We start from the raw sequence: 21506 nt of genomic DNA, 5'->3' as shown, positions 1-21506 counted from the left end.
CTCTGGTGTTACTAGTGGGCGTAAGGGACATGTCTCTGGTGTTACTAGTGGGCGTAAGGGACATGTCTCTGGTGTTACTAGTGGGCGTAAGGGACATGTCTCTGGTGTTACTAGTGGGCGTAAGGGACATGTCTCTGGTGTTACTAGTGGGCGTAAGGGACATGTCTCTGGTGTTACTAGTGGGCGTAAGGGACATGTCTCTGGTGTTACTAGTGGGCGTAAGGGACATGTCTCTGGTGTTACTAGTGGGCGTAAGGGACATGTCTCTGGTGTTACTAGTGGGCGTAAGGGACATGTCTCTGGTGTTACTAGTGGGCGTAAGGGACATGTCTCTGGTGTTACTAGTGGGCGTAAGGGACATGTCTCTGGTGTTACTAGTGATTAATAGTTCACACAGACACTGAGACAGAGCCATCCTAACACTCCCTAAACTCCCCCAACATACACATCCAGCCGCCAGCCCACATGCGGTGGTGGGAATGTGGGGCTGTATGCTGAGAGGGGAGAAACGTTTCCCATAACGTGATCTTATCGTCGTCTTCCCCTCTGGATACAACAAAGCGCTGCTTTTCTGCAGGGCTCCTTTGAACTGCAGCTTCAGTGGCGGTGGTCTGCTGTCTGCTGGTGGGCGTGTGGTAAAGGCTCCTCCTTTGTTAGTGAAAACAAGTGAACCAAAGGTGATGCTGTCACAGTATTACGTGTATCCATGATCCCACAAACTGCTTTTGAATGAGACTCCCTGCCAGTGAATGCAGCACTGAAGTTCTGGTCATAGATGGTACAGCATAGTTTTGAAATCACTGAGTATGAACTCTTAGCTAGTGTAGCCACTCGATCTTCTTCACTGAGTATGAACTCTTAGCTAGTGTAGCCACTCGTTCTTGCAGGCTGTTGTCAATGACCACCTTGTTTTTTGAAACTGACCACTGCTAGGTGCTCTTAATCAGCTGAACGGAGCCCGGCTGTCAGGTCCAGCTCTCCAGCGTGCTGATATTTCATTGTTTTAGAAACTGTAGCAAGTGATGCAGATTAAATGCTTCTTTGATCTTTGGTGAGTTTGTCTTCACCCACTATTGCACAGTTGTGAAACTGAGTTTTATAGATATGAAGCCCTCAAAAGGTCAAAGGTCACGTCAGTCACATTCTTTCTAGGCCTCTCTTTGCCTGTTTCTCTCTCTCTCTCACACACACACACACACACACACACACCAAATGACATGATCGGTTCTGATCAGAGATGTGTGTATTTCAGCTAGACCAGTTGGTGGTGGATGCAGCCAAGGAAAAGCGGGATATGGAAATGAAGCACTCCACCATTCAACAGAAGGTACACACACACACACACACACACACACACACACACACACACTCCACCATTCAGCAGAAGGTACACACACACACACACACACACACACACACTCCACCATTCAGCAGAAGGTACACACACACACACACACTCCACCATTCAGCAGAAGGTACACACACACACACACACACACACTCTACCATTCAGCAGAAGGTACACACACACACACACTCCACCATTCAACAGAAGGTACACACACACACACTCCACCATTCAACAGAATGTACACGCACGCACACACACACACACACACACACACACACACACACACTCCACCATTCAACAGAAGGTACACACACACGCACACACACACACACACACACACACACACACACACACACACACACACACACACACACACACACACACTCCACCATTCAACAGAAGGTACACACACACACGCACACACACACACACACACACACACACACACACACACACACACACACACACACACTCCACCATTCAACAGAAGGTATGAGCCTTCCTCTTCATCATCTGGCCCTCCCTCCACACACAGACACACACACACACACACACACACACACACACACACAAATACAGCTTTTGCTGGGTTGGCTGTACAGTGATTGTGGAAAGGTCCTACAGCTCATGACTGGACTCAGCTGCTGTCTGGTTAAACACCATTATGACCTAACTGTGTATATGACCAAGACAACCAAATACACAACTTAAATATCTTTATACCCACAAGTGATTGTACATGTAGCAGGTTTTTGAACAGTAAATCTCTTCCATTGATGAATCAAAAGAACAACACACACACTCACTCAATCACACTTACTCACTCACACACACACTCACTCACATGGACTCTGGCTCTCTATCTTTCTCTCTCTGGCTGTGTTTGTTGTTATTCTTGCAGAATTCTGTCCCTGTTTACCCTTGACAGTCTCCACGCTACTCCCAGAACTTCACACTCGTGCACTCCCACGCTGACACACACATGCACTTTCACACTTGTGCACTAACACACTTTGCACTCCAGCACTCAAACAGACTTTGCACTTTCACACTCGTGCACTACTGCACTAACACACGTGCACTTCCACACTCGTGCACTCCTACATTCACACACTCGTGCACTCCTACATTCACACACACGTGCACTTACATGGCCGTGCACTCCCACACTCGATTGTTCTGGAAGAGATATTCACTTCTGACTGAGGCTTAACTCCATGCTCAGATACTAGCTAACAAATACAGTGCATTGATCACATCTCATAAGCATGCAGGGTTGGGGTGTGTGTGTGTGTGTGTGTGTGTGTGTGTGTGTGTGTGTGTGTGTGTGTGTGTGTGTGTGTGTGTGTGTGTGTGTGTGTGTGTGTGTGTGTGTGTGTGTGTGTGTGTGTGTGTGTGTGTGTGTGTGTGTGTGTGTGTGAGTTCCAGTGGTCTCTGCTGGCGCTCTTGGCACAGCTGATAACATTCCATGCCTCACAGGAAGTTGCTTTGGCCTGCATGTACTATAAGAGCTATTATGTTGATGAGGGCAAAGAAGAGAGTCTCTGTGTGTGTGTGTGTGTGTGTGTGTGTGTGTGTGTGTGTGCGCGCGCGCTTGGATTTGCGCGCCCGTCTGTGTGTGCATATCTCTGACTGCTGCATTCCACACACACTCGTTACTCTTCAAGCTCCCAGCAGTTCATTAGTTCACATTAAGAGCTGGCACAGGTGGTTCTGCCCGGTTGGCCCAAACCTCCGCTCTGTCCTTGAGTCCCACAGTTCAGAGTGATGCTTCTTTCTACTCCCCCCGTGCCCCAGTGAGCTATTTTTATGTTTCGTTCACCCTCCCTCTCTCCCTCTCTCCGTCTGTCTCCACCCCCCTCCTGCTGTTGTGTATCAGCATTACAATCCTGCTCTCTCTCCTTCTCTCTCTGCTCATCCCAAGGCTTCCCTGCAGGTGAGTTTTTCTCCCCTCTCCTTGCCGTGTGTGTGCCGTGTGTGTGTGTGCCAGTTCTGGCCCGCTGAAGGCCTGCTGTCCTGAAGGGGCCAGGGTGCCGCGCTGTGTGTCTGGAGGTGACTGAGGCGTGGGATATGGCATTAGGCACGTGTGTAATGACTGGTGAGGTCATGACTGCAAACGTGCTGATGGTGACTGCGAGGGCCTGTGTATAGTGTCATGTGTGCCTGTGTCATGCGTGGTGTATAGTTACTCTTGTCTTTCCGGTGATGCTGGAGGGAATCGGTGAAACCGGATACACCTTCCTGATTCACCCACAAGTATTAACCACAGTTTTGGACAAGGATGATTTGGTATTTGCATGACATTGCAGCCTTTTAGATGTTTTATTACCTGTGCTGTTTCGAAGATGTGCTGAGTAATGGATGTAATGCTGACTGGCAGGACTGAGTGCATTAACACACACACACAGGCCCAGCGTGGGATAATACTCCTGTGGCTAACAGACCTTCTCACCTCTGCTGGCTGGCCAGACTGAGGGCAGACGGCTCCCAGCAGCCAGCGCCAGAGACCGCGCTGGTCATGCACACACACACACCGTAAATGTTTAATACACCAGATCGTGTCCTCTGAGGGCTGTTATCCTAGCCCGCTAGCTACAGCTAGCACATTTATTCACTGTGCGCATGGGCACAGGTGACCTTTGTGTAGGGGGCGGAGCCTGCTTGGCCAGCGAGTGAGCGTGCTCTGACGGGAACACGCTCGGACGTAACGCCGCTCACACTGCTACACACACTCGGGGACAGAAGAGAGGGTCAGAGTCAGGACTGCTACTGTGATGTTTGGAGGTTACATGCAGCATCACTGCTGACACACTCAAAACCATCATCTGTCCGACATGAAGATCTTCAGCCGCTTTCATTATGTGTGGTATCTGGTAAGAGTAATTCGTATCTGGGTATCTAGTGGAAGATTATTGTTGGTTTGTTTTGTTTGTTCGTTCATTTGGTTCGTTTAGATGTTCTCAATCCTCCCGAGAGTGTGGATAACAGCTGTGTGTGTGTGTGTGTGTGTGTGTGTGTGTGTGTGTGTGGCACCACTCCAGAAGGACATGTAGCATCTTTCTCGAGCTGAAGCCTTCTTCGTTTTGCCGTTGTGACTTGCAGGAGTGTGACGCCTTTCCTGACACTGACGTCAGATGCTTTTGTGCGTGGAGGTTCACGTCTGAACGTGGCCCTCATTGCACCTTTATGTGTACTTTAGTTCCTTCGTCTCATCTAATGTCTGCCTCACTTGTCATGACCCTCTGACTCCACGTGTGTGGCTGAATCAGACCATCTATTTTGAAATGGTTCCCATTGCTTTGCGTTCATTGAACCGTAGTATGATCCATAGCGTCTGTGTGTGAGTGTTAAGTTAGCTCTTGAACACAGACATCAGAGAATGGCTGGGGGCTAAATTAAGCATCCACCCACATGCTCTAATTATAGTAAAAAGGGTTATGCGTGTTTTGTCATGATTGTGTCCGTATACTCTGTGGATAGTGTAAAGCACAGAACACACAGTGGGAGCATGTCCGACATGGGTGACCAACTCAGCCCGGGACTCTGGACTTGACCCCAACCGGGATTCTGCCACCCCAAAAATAGCCCAGTCTGCCTGAACTGCCATGCGTCATGGTGAAGAGGGCAGATGAGCGAGCTGGCAGCTTCTCCTGGTTTCTCAGGTTAACAAGAGGGAGAAACTGAATCTGGCTATACGTAATGGCCAGAGCTGCTTCATCCTCCTCATTCTCCGCTTTGAAAGGGCCCCTGCACCACCAGCGTTGTCCTTGTGGAGCTGCGCTGGTACTGCTGGGACTTCTGGGTCGTATTTATTTACGTAAACTAGTGTCTGACACTGGCCATGATCCTTTTAGCTTGTTAAAGCAGCAACGCTATGTCACTGGGAGACAGAACTGTACCCAACCAGCAAGCTTTTCAAACGTGACTATAAACTCTTAAAATGCCGCAGAAACGTTCCGCTCCGGGGCGTGGAGCTGTCCTGTGGTCTCTCTGATCACGCTGTGCAGACGTGTGTTCCTTCAGCCACCCCTACTTGTGTAGTTTAGGTGGTCTAACTATAGCTGGCTTTGATAGGTTTGAGGTTGCTCAACATTGCTGTGCAGATCTCATTACCACTGTACCTTCTCAAATAGTTCTGGCTTTGGGGAACCATTCGATGAGCCAGGTGAAGAAATACTGATTCTGATGTCCAGATAAACTTGGGCTTTTAAAGTCCAACATCATTGGAGTTTATCTTGCCCAGAACTGAGCTGACTGGTAAATGCCAGTTTGTTGTATACATGCTGAGATGTTTTTCTCTGATGGCCCTGCAGAGGGCCAGGCTGTAAATGACCACATCTTCAGTCATGTCTCCTATCTGGTGTCCTGCTTGGCCATCAGGAATGTGAAGCTTCTAGAAAAACGAAAAAAAACGGCGGAAACAAAAGCGAACAAAAGCAGAGGATCTAATGACGGTGGTCGTGTTACCGGGAGGAACCATGAGAAGGACACCTCTTCCTGGGCTGGGCTGTCCTCCAGTAACATATACAGGAAACAGGAGTGATGTAAAGCAGCCCGGCGCACACCTGTCTGCATGTAAAAAAAATAAAAATCACATTACTGCTGATGGCACTTGCGTCTCCATGTTTAGCTCACATACTTTTTGCTGAGAAGCCTTGCAGACTGACTGCTCTGTGGTTTTACTCGGGTTATTAATCAGCTCCAGGCTTTGCTGTTACACTTCTGAAGCAGCGTGCTGTCTCACTGAGACTGGGGCCAGCTCCTTCTCCGGCAGTGTGAGTTAGTAATGTCATCTTGGAAACGCATGCGTCTCTTAGCTGGTTGTGCTTGTTTATCTTATGATGTTCTCCAGCTCAAGTGGCTCTAGCTCTGCTGGTGTCCTGCTGGAGGAAGCAGCTTTATCTGCTCTGCTCTGTATTATGCTTCATTCTCACAGCGGAGGCCTTCTGCGCAGGTTGAAGCTGTAAGTTATGCGAAGTTTGTATCTGTAGTGTTGAAAAAGCGCAATAGTGCTTCAATAGTGTTTGTTTCTATGATATTTGCCGTGTCATGGCTTAGTCAGTACACCAGCATGTTTGCTCGTTCCTGTATTGGTATTTAGTGTTATTGAAGCATTTACCTAATGTTCCACGGGGTTCTCACTGTCCATCATTATAGTGCCATCTTTCTGTGTTGAACGCTCATTGCTTTCATCATGAGAGGAGACCTCCGTCCCACGGTGCCCCTTTAATGCAGACACTTGTGTGCGTCTTGGTGCGTCTGTCAGACGTGTGCTCTCTTGTCTTCTCAGGATTATTCGAATGACGACACCAAGCTGGAGTACAATGTGGACACAGATAGTGGAATTGTCATGGAGGGATACCTGTTCAAGAGGGCCAGCAACGCCTTTAAAACATGGAACAGGTCAGTGAACAGCATTCCCTGAAAGCATTGCTGAAAGGCATTACTGAAGAGTGTTCCTGAAAGGCATTACTGTAAAATACGAACGGTAGAGCAAGGGATGATAATAAGCACTTAAGTCCAAACTTCTTTGTCTGGGTTTAGCAATGAGGAATCAAATGTATCAGTTGTTTAGTATCAGTTTGTCCTACCTCCTTAGCGGTGATGTAGTTCACCACTTGGCCCCTAGAGGGCGCCTCCAGCCCGTCCTCTATGGCTGTTTCTGCTCTCAGCTGTGGCGTGCGGGAACTGCTGGAGTTGTTCACGTGTGCAGTGCTCACACAGCACAGCTGATGTGCCTCCGAACAAAGAATTTATCTTTATATATAATGCGATACCAGTTCAGGTATCAGGTTCAGTTATTTATTTAAATTATTTATTGGTCTGCGAACTAATAATTTGACAAAATTTCACCATAAGCTCCCGGAAGCAACCTTACACTACTGAAATACTCCATGTCCTTTTCCTGACCTGTGTGCGTTTGTCTTCACAGGCGTTGGTTTTCCATTCAGAACAATCAGCTTGTTTACCAGAAGAAGTTTAAGGTTAGTCTCGTGCTTGTTCCAATCTAAAATGAAGTGTTTGTGCTGAGTGTGTCCTAAGTAGGTTTTAACAGACTTAGAAGGGGAGGAGAGGGGAGTTCATTTTGATATTGGATACAGCGTAGTGTCTTTAGTACTCTTCAAAGGTATATACACGGTGGATGGGTTTATCTTCGGGGTGTGGTGATTTGTGTGCTGTGGGAGGTGGTGCTGACGGCGTTCTTCCCCAGGATAACCCCACCGTGGTGGTGGAAGACCTCCGCCTGTGCACAGTCAAGCACTGTGAGGACATCGAGCGCCGCTTCTGTTTTGAGGTGGTTTCCCCAACGAAGTGAGTGACCCCACAACAGCTGTGTGTGTTACAGCATGCGTTATACTGACATGTTCTGAAGATGGTCCACGCTAACCGTTATGGTGTGTGCATGTGTGTGTGTGTGTGTGTGTGTGCAGGAGCTGTATGATGCAGGCTGATTCAGAGAAGCTGAGACAGGCGTGGATCAGAGCTGTACAGAACAGCATTGCCACGGCCTTCAGAGACAGATCTGATGATGCAGAGGTGACTACAGTTCACTGTTCATGTCACTATTGCCGTGAGATAAGCATATGCTTTTTGCTCTGTGCTTGTTACGTTCATGTAAGTACATGTGCATACAACAACAAAACCCTAGCTTAGCGATTAATAGTTAATGATGACATTTTAAAGAGGCATTCAATACTCCATCAGTCTCAAAGAGGTGGAGATAAGACGTTAATGCCTTTGACAGAAACTAGACAGGAAGTCGTCTCCATCCACGGTCAGTCTGGACTCGGAGCCCAGGGAGAAGACCCTGAAAGGGGACAGTGCCTTGCAGAAGGTGATGGCCATCGCGGGTAACGGCACCTGCTGTGACTGTGGACAGGCCGAGCCGAAGTGGGCCAGCATCAACCTGGGCATCACCCTCTGCATCCAGTGCTCAGGCATCCACAGGTACAGGAGCACTGCAGTAGCTTCATGACACCACACTCAAGCTAACACGACAGAGGCGTTCTCTGAGCGTGTGCAAAAATCAGTGTTTCCCCTTTCAGAGACTTTTCACATGACATGATGTTGATATACGAGTATGTACATTATAACCCATACGAGCCATAAGGCAGCTGTTTTGTGATTGTGACTGTAGCATTAGGAGTGTTGTAAATGTGCTACGCACGTCTCTGCTCAGGAGTCTGGGAGTTCACTTCTCCAAGGTCAGATCACTGACGCTGGACACATGGGAACCTGAATTGCTAAAGGTGAGAGCAAAGAAGCAGATTCCCACAGAAACCCTAATCTGAGCTGTGGGTTATGCTCATCTGTATTTGTGTGGGGTAATAGAGCTTTTCTCATCTGTATTTGGGGTAATAGAGCTTTGCTCATCTGTGTGGGGTAGTAGAGCTTTGCTCATCTGTATTCGTGTGGGGTAGTAGAGCTTTGCTCATCTGTGTGGGGTAGTAGTGGCTTGTAGAGGTTTGGTTATCAGGATTTTTTGGATTTTGTGTGTGTGCAGTTGATGTGTGAGCTGGGAAATGGAGTCATAAACCAAATCTATGAGGCTCGGAGAGAAGAGCTAGAGGCTAGGAAACCTCAGCCAGGGGACCCCAGGTACACACACACACACACACACACACACCCTGTAGCCAGGAGAACCCTGGTACATACAAACGCACACATTTTGTAGCCAGGAAAACCAGTTACACATGCACGTACACAGTATAGCAAGCACATTTGTGCACCACTGCCTGGAAACTCCAGCTACATATACACAGTCCAGTCCAGCACCCCCTGTTGCAAGGCAGGTTATTTAAATACAGTGCACATGAACAAATACACACACTCGCTACAGCGGGACACACCAGGTATGCACACACATCCTCACCCACATGCATCAGCAGCTCAGGACCACGTAGCCTGTAACTACACCCAGAGCTGGTGCGGTTGGATGACCGTCAGGTGGCCTGTTCCTCCGTCTGGGTTCCAGGCAGGAGGTGGAGGCGTACATCCGAGCCAAGTACGTGGACCGGCGCTTCATCCGAAGGCCGTCGGACGAAGAGCTGAAGCTGAAAGTGTTGGCCTTGTGCAAACAGGGCAAACGCCTGAGCCTTTCCTCCGAGCCCCATCCACCCAGAGCACCGCCACCCACACCCAAAGCCCGGCCGGCCTCCAGCGCCTCAGGTGGGTTCTGCTGCAGGTTCCTGTGTGGTGGCTCGACGCCTCGGCTGCTCTGTCCGCTACACGCTGCTGGTCTCCACGGTCTCTTCCTGCTGCGTTACGCTCTGATCTTTCTGACAATTCTGCTTTCTCTCTGATTGCTCTCTTGCCATTTTTATTCGCTCTGCTCTCTGGCCTCCCGTGTGGGTCCTGACTAACCCCTTCCTGACCCCCTGCTTCCTGCCTGACCCCCTGCTCCCTACCCCACCCCCTGCTCCCTACTTGACCCCCTGCTCCCTACCCCACCCCCTGCTCTCTACCCCGCCCCCTGCTCTATGCTCTCTGACCCCTGCTCTCTGCTCTCTGACCCCTGGCCTCTGCGCAGCAGCGAGTGGTTTTGAGGAGGCCTGGCGTGAGTCTCTCTTCTGTGCTGATGAACTAGACTCTCTCTTCTCCTACTTTGACACGTCTGGCAGGCTGCGCAGTAGTAAGTACAGCTCTGTGTCCCAGCTCTCAGCACACTGGGGGCAGGGGGCGGAGCCAGGCTGGGCGGAGCCAGGCTGACCCCGCCCCATTCTGCTGCCAACTGAGCTTTTGCACCTAATCTTGCTTCTAATTCAATGTTTCTTTTCACTTTTTAAACTTATTTTTGCATTTGGTGGTTGGTTAGTTGTTTTGTTTGAGGACATGTATTTTGATGTTTCCTCATTGGTTTTACATCTATCATGCATTGATATGACAGATATAATTAAATAAGTATAATTAATTCTAGAACATTCCATCATGTGTCTCTTAGTGAGGTGATATTTGTTGCACCTGCACCTGCAAATTGCAATTGAAATTCTTAGTAAATTGCTATAATACCCATGACACACGACACCCATGACGCTCTTCCTTATTTCCCTGACCATGAACTAGGGTTGTCCCAATCCGATATTAGCAAAAAATGCGTATCGGTATCAGATCGGCAGGCACGAGAAAATGCCGATCCAGACTCCCGATCCGGGTTTTCCCCATTTAGATAATCCATTCCAGTTTTTGCTGTGGTTTTGCCAGTGAGAGTAAAATCCGGTCCGCATTTTCCAGCACACCATCAGCACACGAGCATAGTCTCCCCAATTTAGCTCAGTGGCATCTCCTAACCATTAGGACCGCCGTGTAAATTTGAAGTTAAAATGTCAGTTGTGTGGGATTATTTTACCTTAAAGGACGACAAAGATGAAGATTTAGAGTGCAACATATGCCACAGCAAAGTCAAGCGTGGTGGTAAAGCTGTAAGAACTTTTAATACAACCAATCTAATCAAGCATTTAGCGAAATACCACCATAAACAACATGACGAGTTTCTAAAGAAAACCGAAGACAAAAAGAAAGGTCATACACAACTAACACTGGCAGAAACGTTTGAATTGAAGGGAGTGTATAGATGGGGATGGAGCAGCAAAGTGTGGAGTAGAAGGCATTTTGCTTTTAGTTTACGATATGTGCACGGATTTTTTTTAAGTTTTGGTTTACACTTGGTCAAGAGCACTGATGGATGTTAATGTTAATAGACTATTTGTTAATAGACTATTTTCCACTCAGGTTGTGTGTTTTGCTTTTTAAATATAATTTACAATATTATTTGCACTTGTGGCTTTTTAATCCTTGGTTTACTGATGCTATTTCTGTTTGTTATTTAATATTTTGTCTATTTTGAGTTTATTAATTGCTAAATAAACAGGTCAGTTTCTCCTTACCAACCACTGTGTATTATTCAAACACACCTAATTCAGCTGGCTACTTGTTATCAAGAATAAAACACTTTTCAACATGAGTTTGACAACAAAGTAAGTTGGCTAAATAACTTTAAACTTTAATACATGCTCGGATAGGCCGGTATCGGTATCGGCCGATATCGGTATCGGATCGGAAGTGCAAATAATAATCGGTATCGGATCGGAAGTTCACAGGGTACCCGCGGGTCCTTAAAAAGTCTTAAAATGTCTTCAATTTAGTTTTCCATATTCAAGGCCTAAAAATGTCTTAAAATGTCTGGAATTTTATGAGGAGAGGCATTAAATTATTTCAGTTGTTCTGGCGCGATGTGAACTTTGCCGAATCTAGCGCTAGGACCATGCAGAAAATAACCGCTCCAGGGTCCTAGTGCTAGATTCCTAGCGTTGGAGTATACGGCCTCAACAACGTCAACAATTTTAGTTCGCCAACACCCCCCCCCCCCCGTCAACGATGTGGAACACACCTGCATCCCCAGTAATAGTATTATTTTTTCTTGTGAGAGGTATTGAAAAGGTCTTAAAAGTCATTGAATTTGAGATTTAAAAATGTGCAGATACCCTGGTTCAAAAATCTGGATCGGGACATCCCTACCATGAACGTCCTGTGCTTTTTTCTATTTTTAATTAATGTACTAATAAATGATCACTGGTCACAGGTCCATGGTGGTGAACAGTATAAAAAATGAGTTTAAAGGCTCTCGGTAGAAAGGAGATAACAATTCAAGTCCGATACATGGTCTCAGGTGGTATCTGTAATTTGATCAGTGCCATCTTTAATTTGTCCTAAAACAAATGGTCATGTGTAGTTATTTGTCATTCAGTTCCTCCTGAGACATGTGTGTGTGTGTGTGTGTGTTGAAGAACATTCAGTAAGGTGAGTTTGTGTTTTTCACAGAAAAGAGTGCAGACAGTGGAATCCTGAACAGTCCTGGAGGGAGCAGAGAAGGTCTGGTGAGGAGCTTATCCAGCAACAGCCTGAACGACACAGGTCAGCCCCCCCCCCCCCCACACACACACACACTCCCCAACAACCTGAACGACACAGGTCAGCCCCCCACACACACACTCCCCAACAACCTGAACGACACAGGTCAGCCCCCCCCACACACACACCCTCCCCAACAACCTGAACGTCACCCCCCCCCCCCCACACACACACACACTCCCCAACAACCTGAACGTCACCCCCCCCCCCCCACACACACACACACACACCCCAACAACCTGAACGACACAGGTCAGCCCCCCCCCACACACACACACACACACACACACTCCCCAACAACCTGAATGTCACCCCCCCCACACACACACACACTCCCCAACAACCTGAACGTCACCCCCCTCCCCCCCCACACACACACACACACCCCAACAACCTGAACGACATAGGTCAGCCCCCCCCCACACACACACACACACACACCCCCCAACAACCTGAATGTCACCCCCCCCACACACACACACACTCCCCAACAACCTGAACGTCACCCCCCCCCCCCCCCCACACACACACACACACACACTCCCCAACAACCTGAACGTCACCCCCCCCCCACACATACACACACTCCCCAACAACCTGAACGTCACCCCCCCCCACACACACACACACACTCCCCAACAACCTGAACGTCACCCCCCCCCCCCCCCCACACACACACACACTCCCCAACAATCTGAATGTCACCCCCCCCACACACACGTAATTTGTTGAGTGGATTGCAGATTGGCTGCCGTGAATGTCAATCAAAATACAACCGTCAGTGCAGATGTGCGATTCATCTACTACTATTTTATGTGGCGCGATCTACGCACATTCCTTCGCGATCGACCGACAGTTCCTTCGCGATCGACCGGTCGATCGCGATCGACGTAATGAGCACCCCTGGAGTAAATGTTGTATGGTTTCCTCTATTTAGTAGTACACTTTAATTATCTATTTACCTATTTATTCAGGGTTGCCAACTTTTCAAGATCGCTTGAAGTGAGATTTGAACCTGGAGGGGGTGGCGAACGTTAATTTTTGACGGGGGGGGTGGGGGGGGTTAGCGAACGTAAGTTGTTACCAGGCGGCCTGTAAAATGGACACAAATTAAGTATTATATCGAGATCGATCGCCAGTGGTTGGCGCCAGAGCGAACTAGTAACTCATAGATATGGATCAGAGATAAATAAACTTTATCTCAGTTTAAAGTTTAAACTTATAAACTTTATCTCAGACCCTCGCCACTTGCGTGCGCTGCAGTGACTTCGCGGGCTACCGTTGCATTGTGGGGAATGTAGTGTTTGTGCGTGCAAAACACCATCGGGCGGCTGTGGCCTGCGGGCCGGTTCTAATAGTAATTAAATATCATCCAGGGGGCCATAGATAATCAATTCGCGGGTCGGATCTGGACAGTTTATCCCCGCTTTCATGTAGTGTACTGGGATACTGCTTTTCCCCGATCTTTTTGCCGTTATTTTCGTCGCTCATGCTGCTTTCAGTCTGCTCCTCTTGAACGTATATACGGAAGTAAGGCGGGAGTTTGTCGACGTCACATCAATACGACATCAGTGATTGGTCAAATTTGCGGGAAAGTTGCGGTGATTGGCTGAAGTTGCAACACCGCCCTGAATTCGCGGGGTTTGCTTGAAGTTGCGTTGAAGTTGCAAATCGCAACATCGCGACTTTCTGGAGGGTCTGATAAGAACACTCAGTGAATGTGATGCCCGCCCAGTCTGTGGGGATTCTACATTGTTGCTGTCTCAAGTAATGGGCTGCACTGGGAGCCAAACCCTCGGCAGTGTGGGCGCCCCTGAGGTCTGCGGTGGGAAACCCCGCTTTAGAATCAACCTTCAACTCAACCAAAAATAGTTTGTGTTCAATTTCCATTTGTAAGCAGCTCAAACTGAGCTCTGTTGTATCCTCCTGACCTGTCGTGTGTGTGTGTGTGTGTGTGTGTGTGTGTGTGTGTGTGTGTGTGTGTGTGTGTGTGTGTGTGTGTGTTTGTGTGTGTGTGTGTGTGGTTGCAGAGGCGTGTAGCAGTAAAGAGGTGGTGATGTTCTCCGAGCCGAAGCACTACTGCCCCGGCCTGCAGCTGTACTGGGCGTCTTTCACCCGCAGCCTGCCGGACATGGCCGAGGCGCTGGCGCACGGCGCCGAGGTCAACTGGATCAACACGGAGGAGGAGAAGAAGACGCCACTCATAATGGCCGTGCAGGGGGTGAGCGGGCCTACATGTCAAAAACACTGAGGTTTGATAAACAGGATTAGACGAATGACCCGTGTCTGTTTTCAGGGCTCTCTGGTCACATGTGAGTTCCTACTTCAAAATTCAGCCAGCGTAAACCAGCAAGACAGCCAGGGCAGAGGACCCCTTCACCACGCCACCATCCTGGGCCACACAGGGTGAGCACAACCCCCACATCCTCACCGTCCCCCCTCACACAGCGGCGAATTCCTGCTAACGCCCTTGGACACATTTATCAGTAACATCAGGGAAATGTGCTGTATCCGTGAACCATTGCAGCAAATCTTATAAAGATGTGTCATGTTTCTAAGGGAACAAGTATAGTGTGTACACAAGCGTTCCTCAGTCATATCAGGTGTAACCCGCATGTTGCCGCGCCCGCTGTTGTCCTGTTTATGGGCATGAACGTGTGCTCTTCTGGCTTTTTTCAGTCCTGCGCAAAGGAACTGAAGAGTGAACTGTGATTTTACAGGTTTCACTCAGGTTTTCAGTGACCAGGTAATGCTTTTCTGTCCGTAGACAAGTGTGTTTATTCCTGAAGCGTGGAGCCAATCAGAACGCATCCGATATCGAGGACAAAACGCCGTTGTCAATCGCCGTGGAGGCAGCTAACGCAGACATCGTGACGCTGTGAGTCACCCTGGTGCCCGTCACATTTAGTTGATAAACAACATTTTTGTTGTTAAACATCATCATCACACTCCAAGAGAGCTGCTTCATTCAGCCACGGTTTCTGACATGCGCTTGCTGTTTTTAGAACAACAGTCCTGTTTAATTTAAAAGATGGCAGCGTAACATTTACATGTGTGTGTGTGTGTGTGTGTGTGTGTGTGTGTGTGTGTGTGTGTGTGTGTGTGTGTGTGTGTGTGTGTGTGTGTGTGTGCGCGCGCGCGCGCGTGTGCGTGTGTGTGTGTGTGTGTGTGTGTGTGTGTGTGTGTGTGTGTGTGTGTGTGTGTGTGTGTGCTGCTCACAGGCTGCGGCTAGCCAAGATGAATGAGGAGATGAGGGAGTCGGAGGGCCCCTACAACCCCACAGGTCAATACTCCTCCAACAGCCCCACTGAGATGCAGTACAGGAGATGTATAGAAGAGTTCATTAGCCTACAGCTCGGCGAGGTCTAACATGTAGCCTGCAAAGCCCACATTAGGTGTTCTAGGAGTAGCTCGTAGGTGTTGAGGCAGCGTATCTCTTTGTAGTGAGATACATTCCCTTCTTCTTTATTCCCATCAAACTGCCAGTCAGACTTTGTGTGGGGTTTTTCATACAGCAGCCAGGTACACGCCCAAACGGGGAGCTTCGTAACATGCCCCTGAATGTTTGAGGTGGTGGAGTCATGGAGGGTTTGCTCCACCCCCATGAGGGCTGATGGTGTACCCGAGCAAGCACTGGCCATGTGATGTCATGGTCGTAGCACAGCAGGAAATCTTTTAAAATATGTTTCTGTGTGTTTTGATTTGTATTTATTTAATACTTTTTCACTTGCATGTAAGGCTTGGATTGAGCCGTACGGGACGGGTGATATTCTGTGCATGGCTGGATGCCATTTGGCGAGATTTTTTTCAGCGCAATTTATTCAGTCTTTCAACCATAGCAGTGGCTCACCTGAAGGACAAAAAATATATCAAACAGAGGTTTTAAAGCTGGCTGAACAGATCCCAAGCCTGGTGTAGTAGCTACGCAGTGGGTGGAGATACATAATACACCTTGTGTTTGATTGTGTTCTGTCAGGCAGGTGGCTGTATCATACTGATGCTCCACGTCCCACCTACTTTAATAGAAACATCGTGTGCCTACACTAGGTAGGTTCCCCTGTGTCGTAGGTGCATATGGTAGACATGCACTGTGTGAGCGTATGACAGAAGAGTGTGTCAGCAGTCAATGGTGCCACTATACATTCCTGATCTGATTTTAAAGTTGGTATAATGTGGTTGGAGGAACTGTTTGATCCAGCATTTCATTGTAATTTGTGTATTTCCAATACCGTAAGACTGACACAACATGACTGACTTATTGAGCCATTTTTGAGGGGTTTTTTCAAAAACATTTCATCCGTTATATAAAAAAATGGTGAATAATAGTATTTAAAATAATTGTTCAATTCTACAATTTTATGTAGAGCATTTGAAGTTGTTTTGTTGTCGAGGAAAAGGACCATAACACATGGTGTCTTATACAATTATATTACATATTTTTTTAAACTTAATTTTTTATTGCAAATGATCTATATAGCTATACTTTGCATTTTGTGAAATGTCTGTATATATTTGAATATATATATATTTATTTATTTATTTATCAGAGACTACTATTTATGACACATAAATGTATATGTATGTAATGATAATGAAAACAGCAATCTTAGTAATATAAACAGATGTCATCTTGGTTCTCTGCTTTAGTTTGTAAGTGCTAAAATGACTGCAGTGTCTTGTAGTGCCAGATGTAACCACAGGAGGGTGCCAGAGTTGGACAATCAGCTAATTTCTCTTAAATAGTAGACAGGAGGATCTTCTGTCTATACATTTCTTTTGCTTCCTCTCCTTTGTTTTCAACATTGGGGGTTCAGGTTTAAGAGGTGGATGTTTCTCTGTGCTTCGTGCTCATTGCTGTTTCTTGTGCTTCTGTATTTTAACACGTTTCACATTTTCATTCTGTCACTGTGCTGATGCTAATATGCACACTGCACTATAATACACACCACAGTACAAACATTACATGTTTTTCTTCTAAATCGCAGTCTTCTCTTCTTCCTCTGTTTTCCTCTGAACTGAACATGGATGTAAGGTTCCGCCGTAGTGTTGAAACCCCACCAGCAGGGGGCGATCTGAGCAAAGTTACCAATAAACACATTTGTTTCTCTATGCTCGTGCTGGCCTTGCTTCTGTTCTCCTCACCTCCTCAAAGAACCTTTCCCCTTCCTTCTCCCCCTGCTGGTTGTCTGCTGAGTTCTGGTGGCCCAGCTATGATTCTCTCTCCACCTTCAATTCTGGCTTGCTGTGTCCTGCTCCATGCACCCAGGACAAAGTGCAGTGCCTCTTGGCCTGGAGATATCGCTTGCATGGAGACTGCAAATCTCTCTCCTCCTGGCTGGCGTCACCTGTGATGGTTAACTGTATTGATTTATCCTCTTCTCAGGAGATGAGACATACCAGGACATTTTCCAAGACTTCACCCAGATGGCATCAGAGAACCCAGATAAATTGCACCGCTTCTGATCAGAAGCCCAAGGAGGACACAGTGAACCTTTCAGAAGCCGGCTGGGACCCTCCTGGTGTTCTACGCCACCACAATGTTCATTTTAGAATGGTCTTTAATTATATGTGCATTGTTTTGATGTGTTTTAACATGTCCAGCATTTAGAACAGAAATGATTACCAAAGATAAAGCATGAAGTCATTAGGCAACTCCTGTTGTATGATTATTAGACATGCTTTTAACTCCTCAACTGGATTATTTCAACCAGTTACTAAACTGAGCCAAAAGGGATTTAACAGAGTCAGATTCACTATTCAGTGTCCCACTAGGTCTTGCTCTGCCCTAGGGCTTTGTTTAAGAAGATCCACATACATCATCAGTGTTGTACTGCAGAATGTTCGTCTCATGTATATCTACATATTACTACACGAAGCATAGTCGTATTCTACAAAGCATTTAAGACACCCGATGTATTTATGATTGCGTATTAGTGAGTTGAATATGTTGTTCTGTTTGGCACTTTTTGCTGTTGGTGTGTTTATTTCTCTGGGAGTTCACACAGGCACTCATCTCACACCACTCACAGAATATCATTACTCAGCATGCTGGACTTTCCATAGTCCTCATACACAGCCTTAGTATCATAGGGGGGTCAGAATGATATCATGGTTTAATTCTAATGTAATTCTAATTTCCTGTTTCATCACCTTTTGATGTTTTTATTTTTCATTTTTTTCTTATATATATATATATATATATATGTGTGTGTGTGTGTGTGTGTGTGTGTGTGTGTGTGTGTGTGTGTGCGCGCGTGTGTGCGTGCGTGCGCGTGTGTGTGTGTGCGTGCTCCAGCCTGCTCTGTCCATGCTCTCCGCAGGTCTGGGAGCTCCAGCAGGTTATGGAGCTGACTAGCACTGTTCCAGCAGCTTGAGTATAAAGCACACTGGTGCTCTGAGCAGACGCCCCTGCTCCGCCAGACCTGGAACTGTTGCCCTCTAGTGGACAGAGATGGATTTAATTTCATTCTCAAATATGCAGGCTGGTTTTCATGCTGAATATAAAGTATATGGCGGTATGTAGATATGTGTAATGGGTTTTATAGGCATGTATTCATGAGGTTTAAAATGCTGGGTGTTTTTGATTGGCCACTCCAGATGAATTGGGTGCTCATGGAGTTTGAAAATGTTAGAGAAGATCTGAGGAGCCCGACAGCTGGGTTTCAGTGATTTGATGGCTTCTATTGCAGTAATAGGCTGACATAAGTCTCTGCTATATGCAGACAAACGTAGCACACAAGTGAACAAGTATCCGTCATGCGTTTTCTTTCTAGCCTACATGTTGTAAAGCGTGTACATTTGTACATACGTGTGCTTATGTTTTGCTATAAGCGTTTCTTAAGTAAGAAATAGTGGTACTTGAAATATATTAATAAGCTTGTCCTTTTATTGATTGTTTTGAACTTGTTTTTATTGAATACTCTGCACTTAATATGTACATGTTTAATGAGATTTCTAAGGAGATTATAATTATCTTCCCTGCAGATGTTTTTTGAATGATGAAACTATTTTCTGTATGATTTTTTTTTTATAAAGCATTCTATTATGTTGGCATTCCTGTTTCAGATGTGTGTTTGTGTGTGTGCATGCATGTTTGTCTGCTGTCTGGATTTTCTTTACTCCACTGTAAATATTGTCAATTCAAATTTTAATCTTCGTTTATTTAGCACTCAGAAAATTGCATGGGTGTAAATTGCATATTGTTATGTGAAACATGTTTTCTGATACTACTTAATACCATATACCTCTAATCCATCCATGCAGTCACTCAGGATGACCGTGACATCACAGCAACCTCGTAAGAATGGATTACAACGACGTCACTCTTTCGCGAAAGGTTACAGGCTTGCGATCCTATCAGCAGAGATTCGTGAATATTTCTACATCATCCAATTGCACACCCGGAGAGCCAACCGCAGTTTTAGACCTGCAGTTCTAGACGTGCCGTAGTTTTAGATGTATGTAACGTAATATCCAGATAGTGTTTAGTATGTCGCGGGAGCAGATGGAAGAATATTTATAAGCAACAATAATATATGATAGATATATGATAATGTCTGAAGGTAATTTTTGGGTTATCGTAATGTTTATGTCATGAAGGATGAATCTGACTAGCGTTAGTGTGTCTTGGTTCGTTAGTTCTGGCTACCTTTATGGCTACTTAGTAGCTACTTTGATTAAATTTGAAACAACTTAAAGGAAGGAAATTAGCACTTACTACGCTACTATTAATACTAAAAGTAGTAAGCAAGCTAAAGTAGCATTTCCCCATCATTATTAACCCATAAGAACCCAGACTATGTTCTGAATATTGATACAATTGAGCATATTAATATATGATACACATATATTTAGTCTGCTAAATGCCATAAATGTAAATGTAAATATGATCGGTCTGAAGGTCATTTTTGTGTTATCGTAATGTTTATGTCATGAAGGATGAATCTGGCTAGCGTTAGTGTGTCTTAGTTCGTTAGTTCTGGCTACCTTTATGACTACTTTGTAGCTACTTCGACTTTGAGAGAAATGCTATAGTCCTGCGAACGTAAATTTTTGCCGGGGGGGGGTGGTGGCGAACGTAAAATGGACAAAAATTTGTATTATATTGCGATCGATCGGTCGCCAGTGTTTGCGCCAGAGCGAACTGGTAACTCATTGAATCATAGATATGGATCAGAGGTAAATAAACTAGATTTTTTTTCGGCGTGAGAAATCGGATGTGTGGCGTGTGAGCGAAAAACCCCAAGTATCACATAATATTTGCTAGTTGCATGCCAATGAAGGTATACGAGTAAAACAAATCACTCCTAACATTCTGGAAACGTATGCTTACTCACTGAAAGCATCCTGACATTATGCAATTTTTGCTGATTTTTAATACAAAATAGCCTATGCCAGTAATCCAGTAGTTTAATTAAAAATAAAATATCTTCAGGAGACAAGCTGTGTGTGTAAATGACAAAATTAATCAAAACTCCCTAAAAGAACAGGGAAAATGAGGCGTACTACTTCTATTTAAATACAAAATGTGGTGTACATTATCGTTTAAAACTTGTCAAATGTTATAGATTTGGCTAAAACAATTCAGAATCAATGGGCTTATTTAACAAATAAACAATGGATTATTACAATATACAAGCCCCTGAGCCTACGGCATGCATTGGAACTGCTGGTCTAGAACTGCGGTTGGCTGTCGTTAGCTACATTCCGAGCCGCTAGGTGGCGCATGGCTAAAACTACAGCACGTCTAGAACTGCAGGTCTAAAACTGCAGGTCTAGAACTGCAGTTGGCTCTCCGGCTGTGCAATTGGATGCATCTCGAATATTTCGTAAATAACTACCTAAAAAATAGATGCCTCCTATATAAACTACTGCTTCGTGCTCACATTTTACTCGTGACTAATTGGTAATGAATACCAGGTCAGACTACGTTGATAGGCTACGTATTCTATGTATTTTGTATTTAAGAAATGCATAACTATCTTGGTCTCAACACCAAGGACTAAAACACACGGAAACTGCCTCCAGAGACCTCTCATCCCCCTGAATGAAAGACAAAATGAACAGATAACGTCACTCAAACCACCTTCGAACATTAACAGATTTTTTCCTATATCGACTTAGGTATACAAATAATAGATTTACAGTCTATTACTACAAATGATTACTCCTTCTTTCATCGCTATGGTGGTGTCATAGTTTCCTCGAAGAACTCCGCTAACACGGCGTATAGTCACGTTGGGCCCAG

The 21506-nt window shown here is 46.1% G+C and overlaps 1 protein-coding gene across 2 annotated transcripts in view; it reads left to right on the top strand.

Moving 5' to 3' along the window:
• Positions 1 to 19312, top strand: part of LOC143528232 (arf-GAP with coiled-coil, ANK repeat and PH domain-containing protein 2-like) — a 34769-nt gene extending 15457 nt beyond the window's left edge. Inside the window, exons 9-24 of one of the 2 annotated variants that reach the window (XM_077023850.1) lie at positions 1253 to 1327; positions 6642 to 6754; positions 7284 to 7335; positions 7563 to 7663; positions 7783 to 7888; positions 8097 to 8299; positions 8532 to 8601; positions 8856 to 8950; positions 9327 to 9520; positions 9882 to 9983; positions 12170 to 12262; positions 14290 to 14480; positions 14556 to 14665; positions 15027 to 15137; positions 15481 to 15542; positions 17643 to 19312. In XM_077023850.1, the coding sequence (XP_076879965.1) occupies positions 1253 to 1327; positions 6642 to 6754; positions 7284 to 7335; positions 7563 to 7663; positions 7783 to 7888; positions 8097 to 8299; positions 8532 to 8601; positions 8856 to 8950; positions 9327 to 9520; positions 9882 to 9983; positions 12170 to 12262; positions 14290 to 14480; positions 14556 to 14665; positions 15027 to 15137; positions 15481 to 15542; positions 17643 to 17722 (1758 nt within the window). In that variant the 3' untranslated portion in view covers positions 17723 to 19312. The remainder of the gene's footprint in view (positions 1 to 1252; positions 1328 to 6641; positions 6755 to 7283; positions 7336 to 7562; positions 7664 to 7782; positions 7889 to 8096; positions 8300 to 8531; positions 8602 to 8855; positions 8951 to 9326; positions 9521 to 9881; positions 9984 to 12169; positions 12263 to 14289; positions 14481 to 14555; positions 14666 to 15026; positions 15138 to 15480; positions 15543 to 17642) is intronic. The other variant, XM_077023849.1, reaches the window with a different exon arrangement.
• Positions 19313 to 21506: the final 2194 nt, after the last annotated feature.

The sequence above is a fragment of the Brachyhypopomus gauderio genome, chromosome 12 (genome assembly GCF_052324685.1).
Source record: "Brachyhypopomus gauderio isolate BG-103 chromosome 12, BGAUD_0.2, whole genome shotgun sequence".
Lineage (NCBI taxonomy): Eukaryota > Metazoa > Chordata > Actinopteri > Gymnotiformes > Hypopomidae > Brachyhypopomus > Brachyhypopomus gauderio.
Note: the sequence above shows the minus strand (reverse complement) of the source record. Positions and strands in the feature narration are given on the sequence as shown.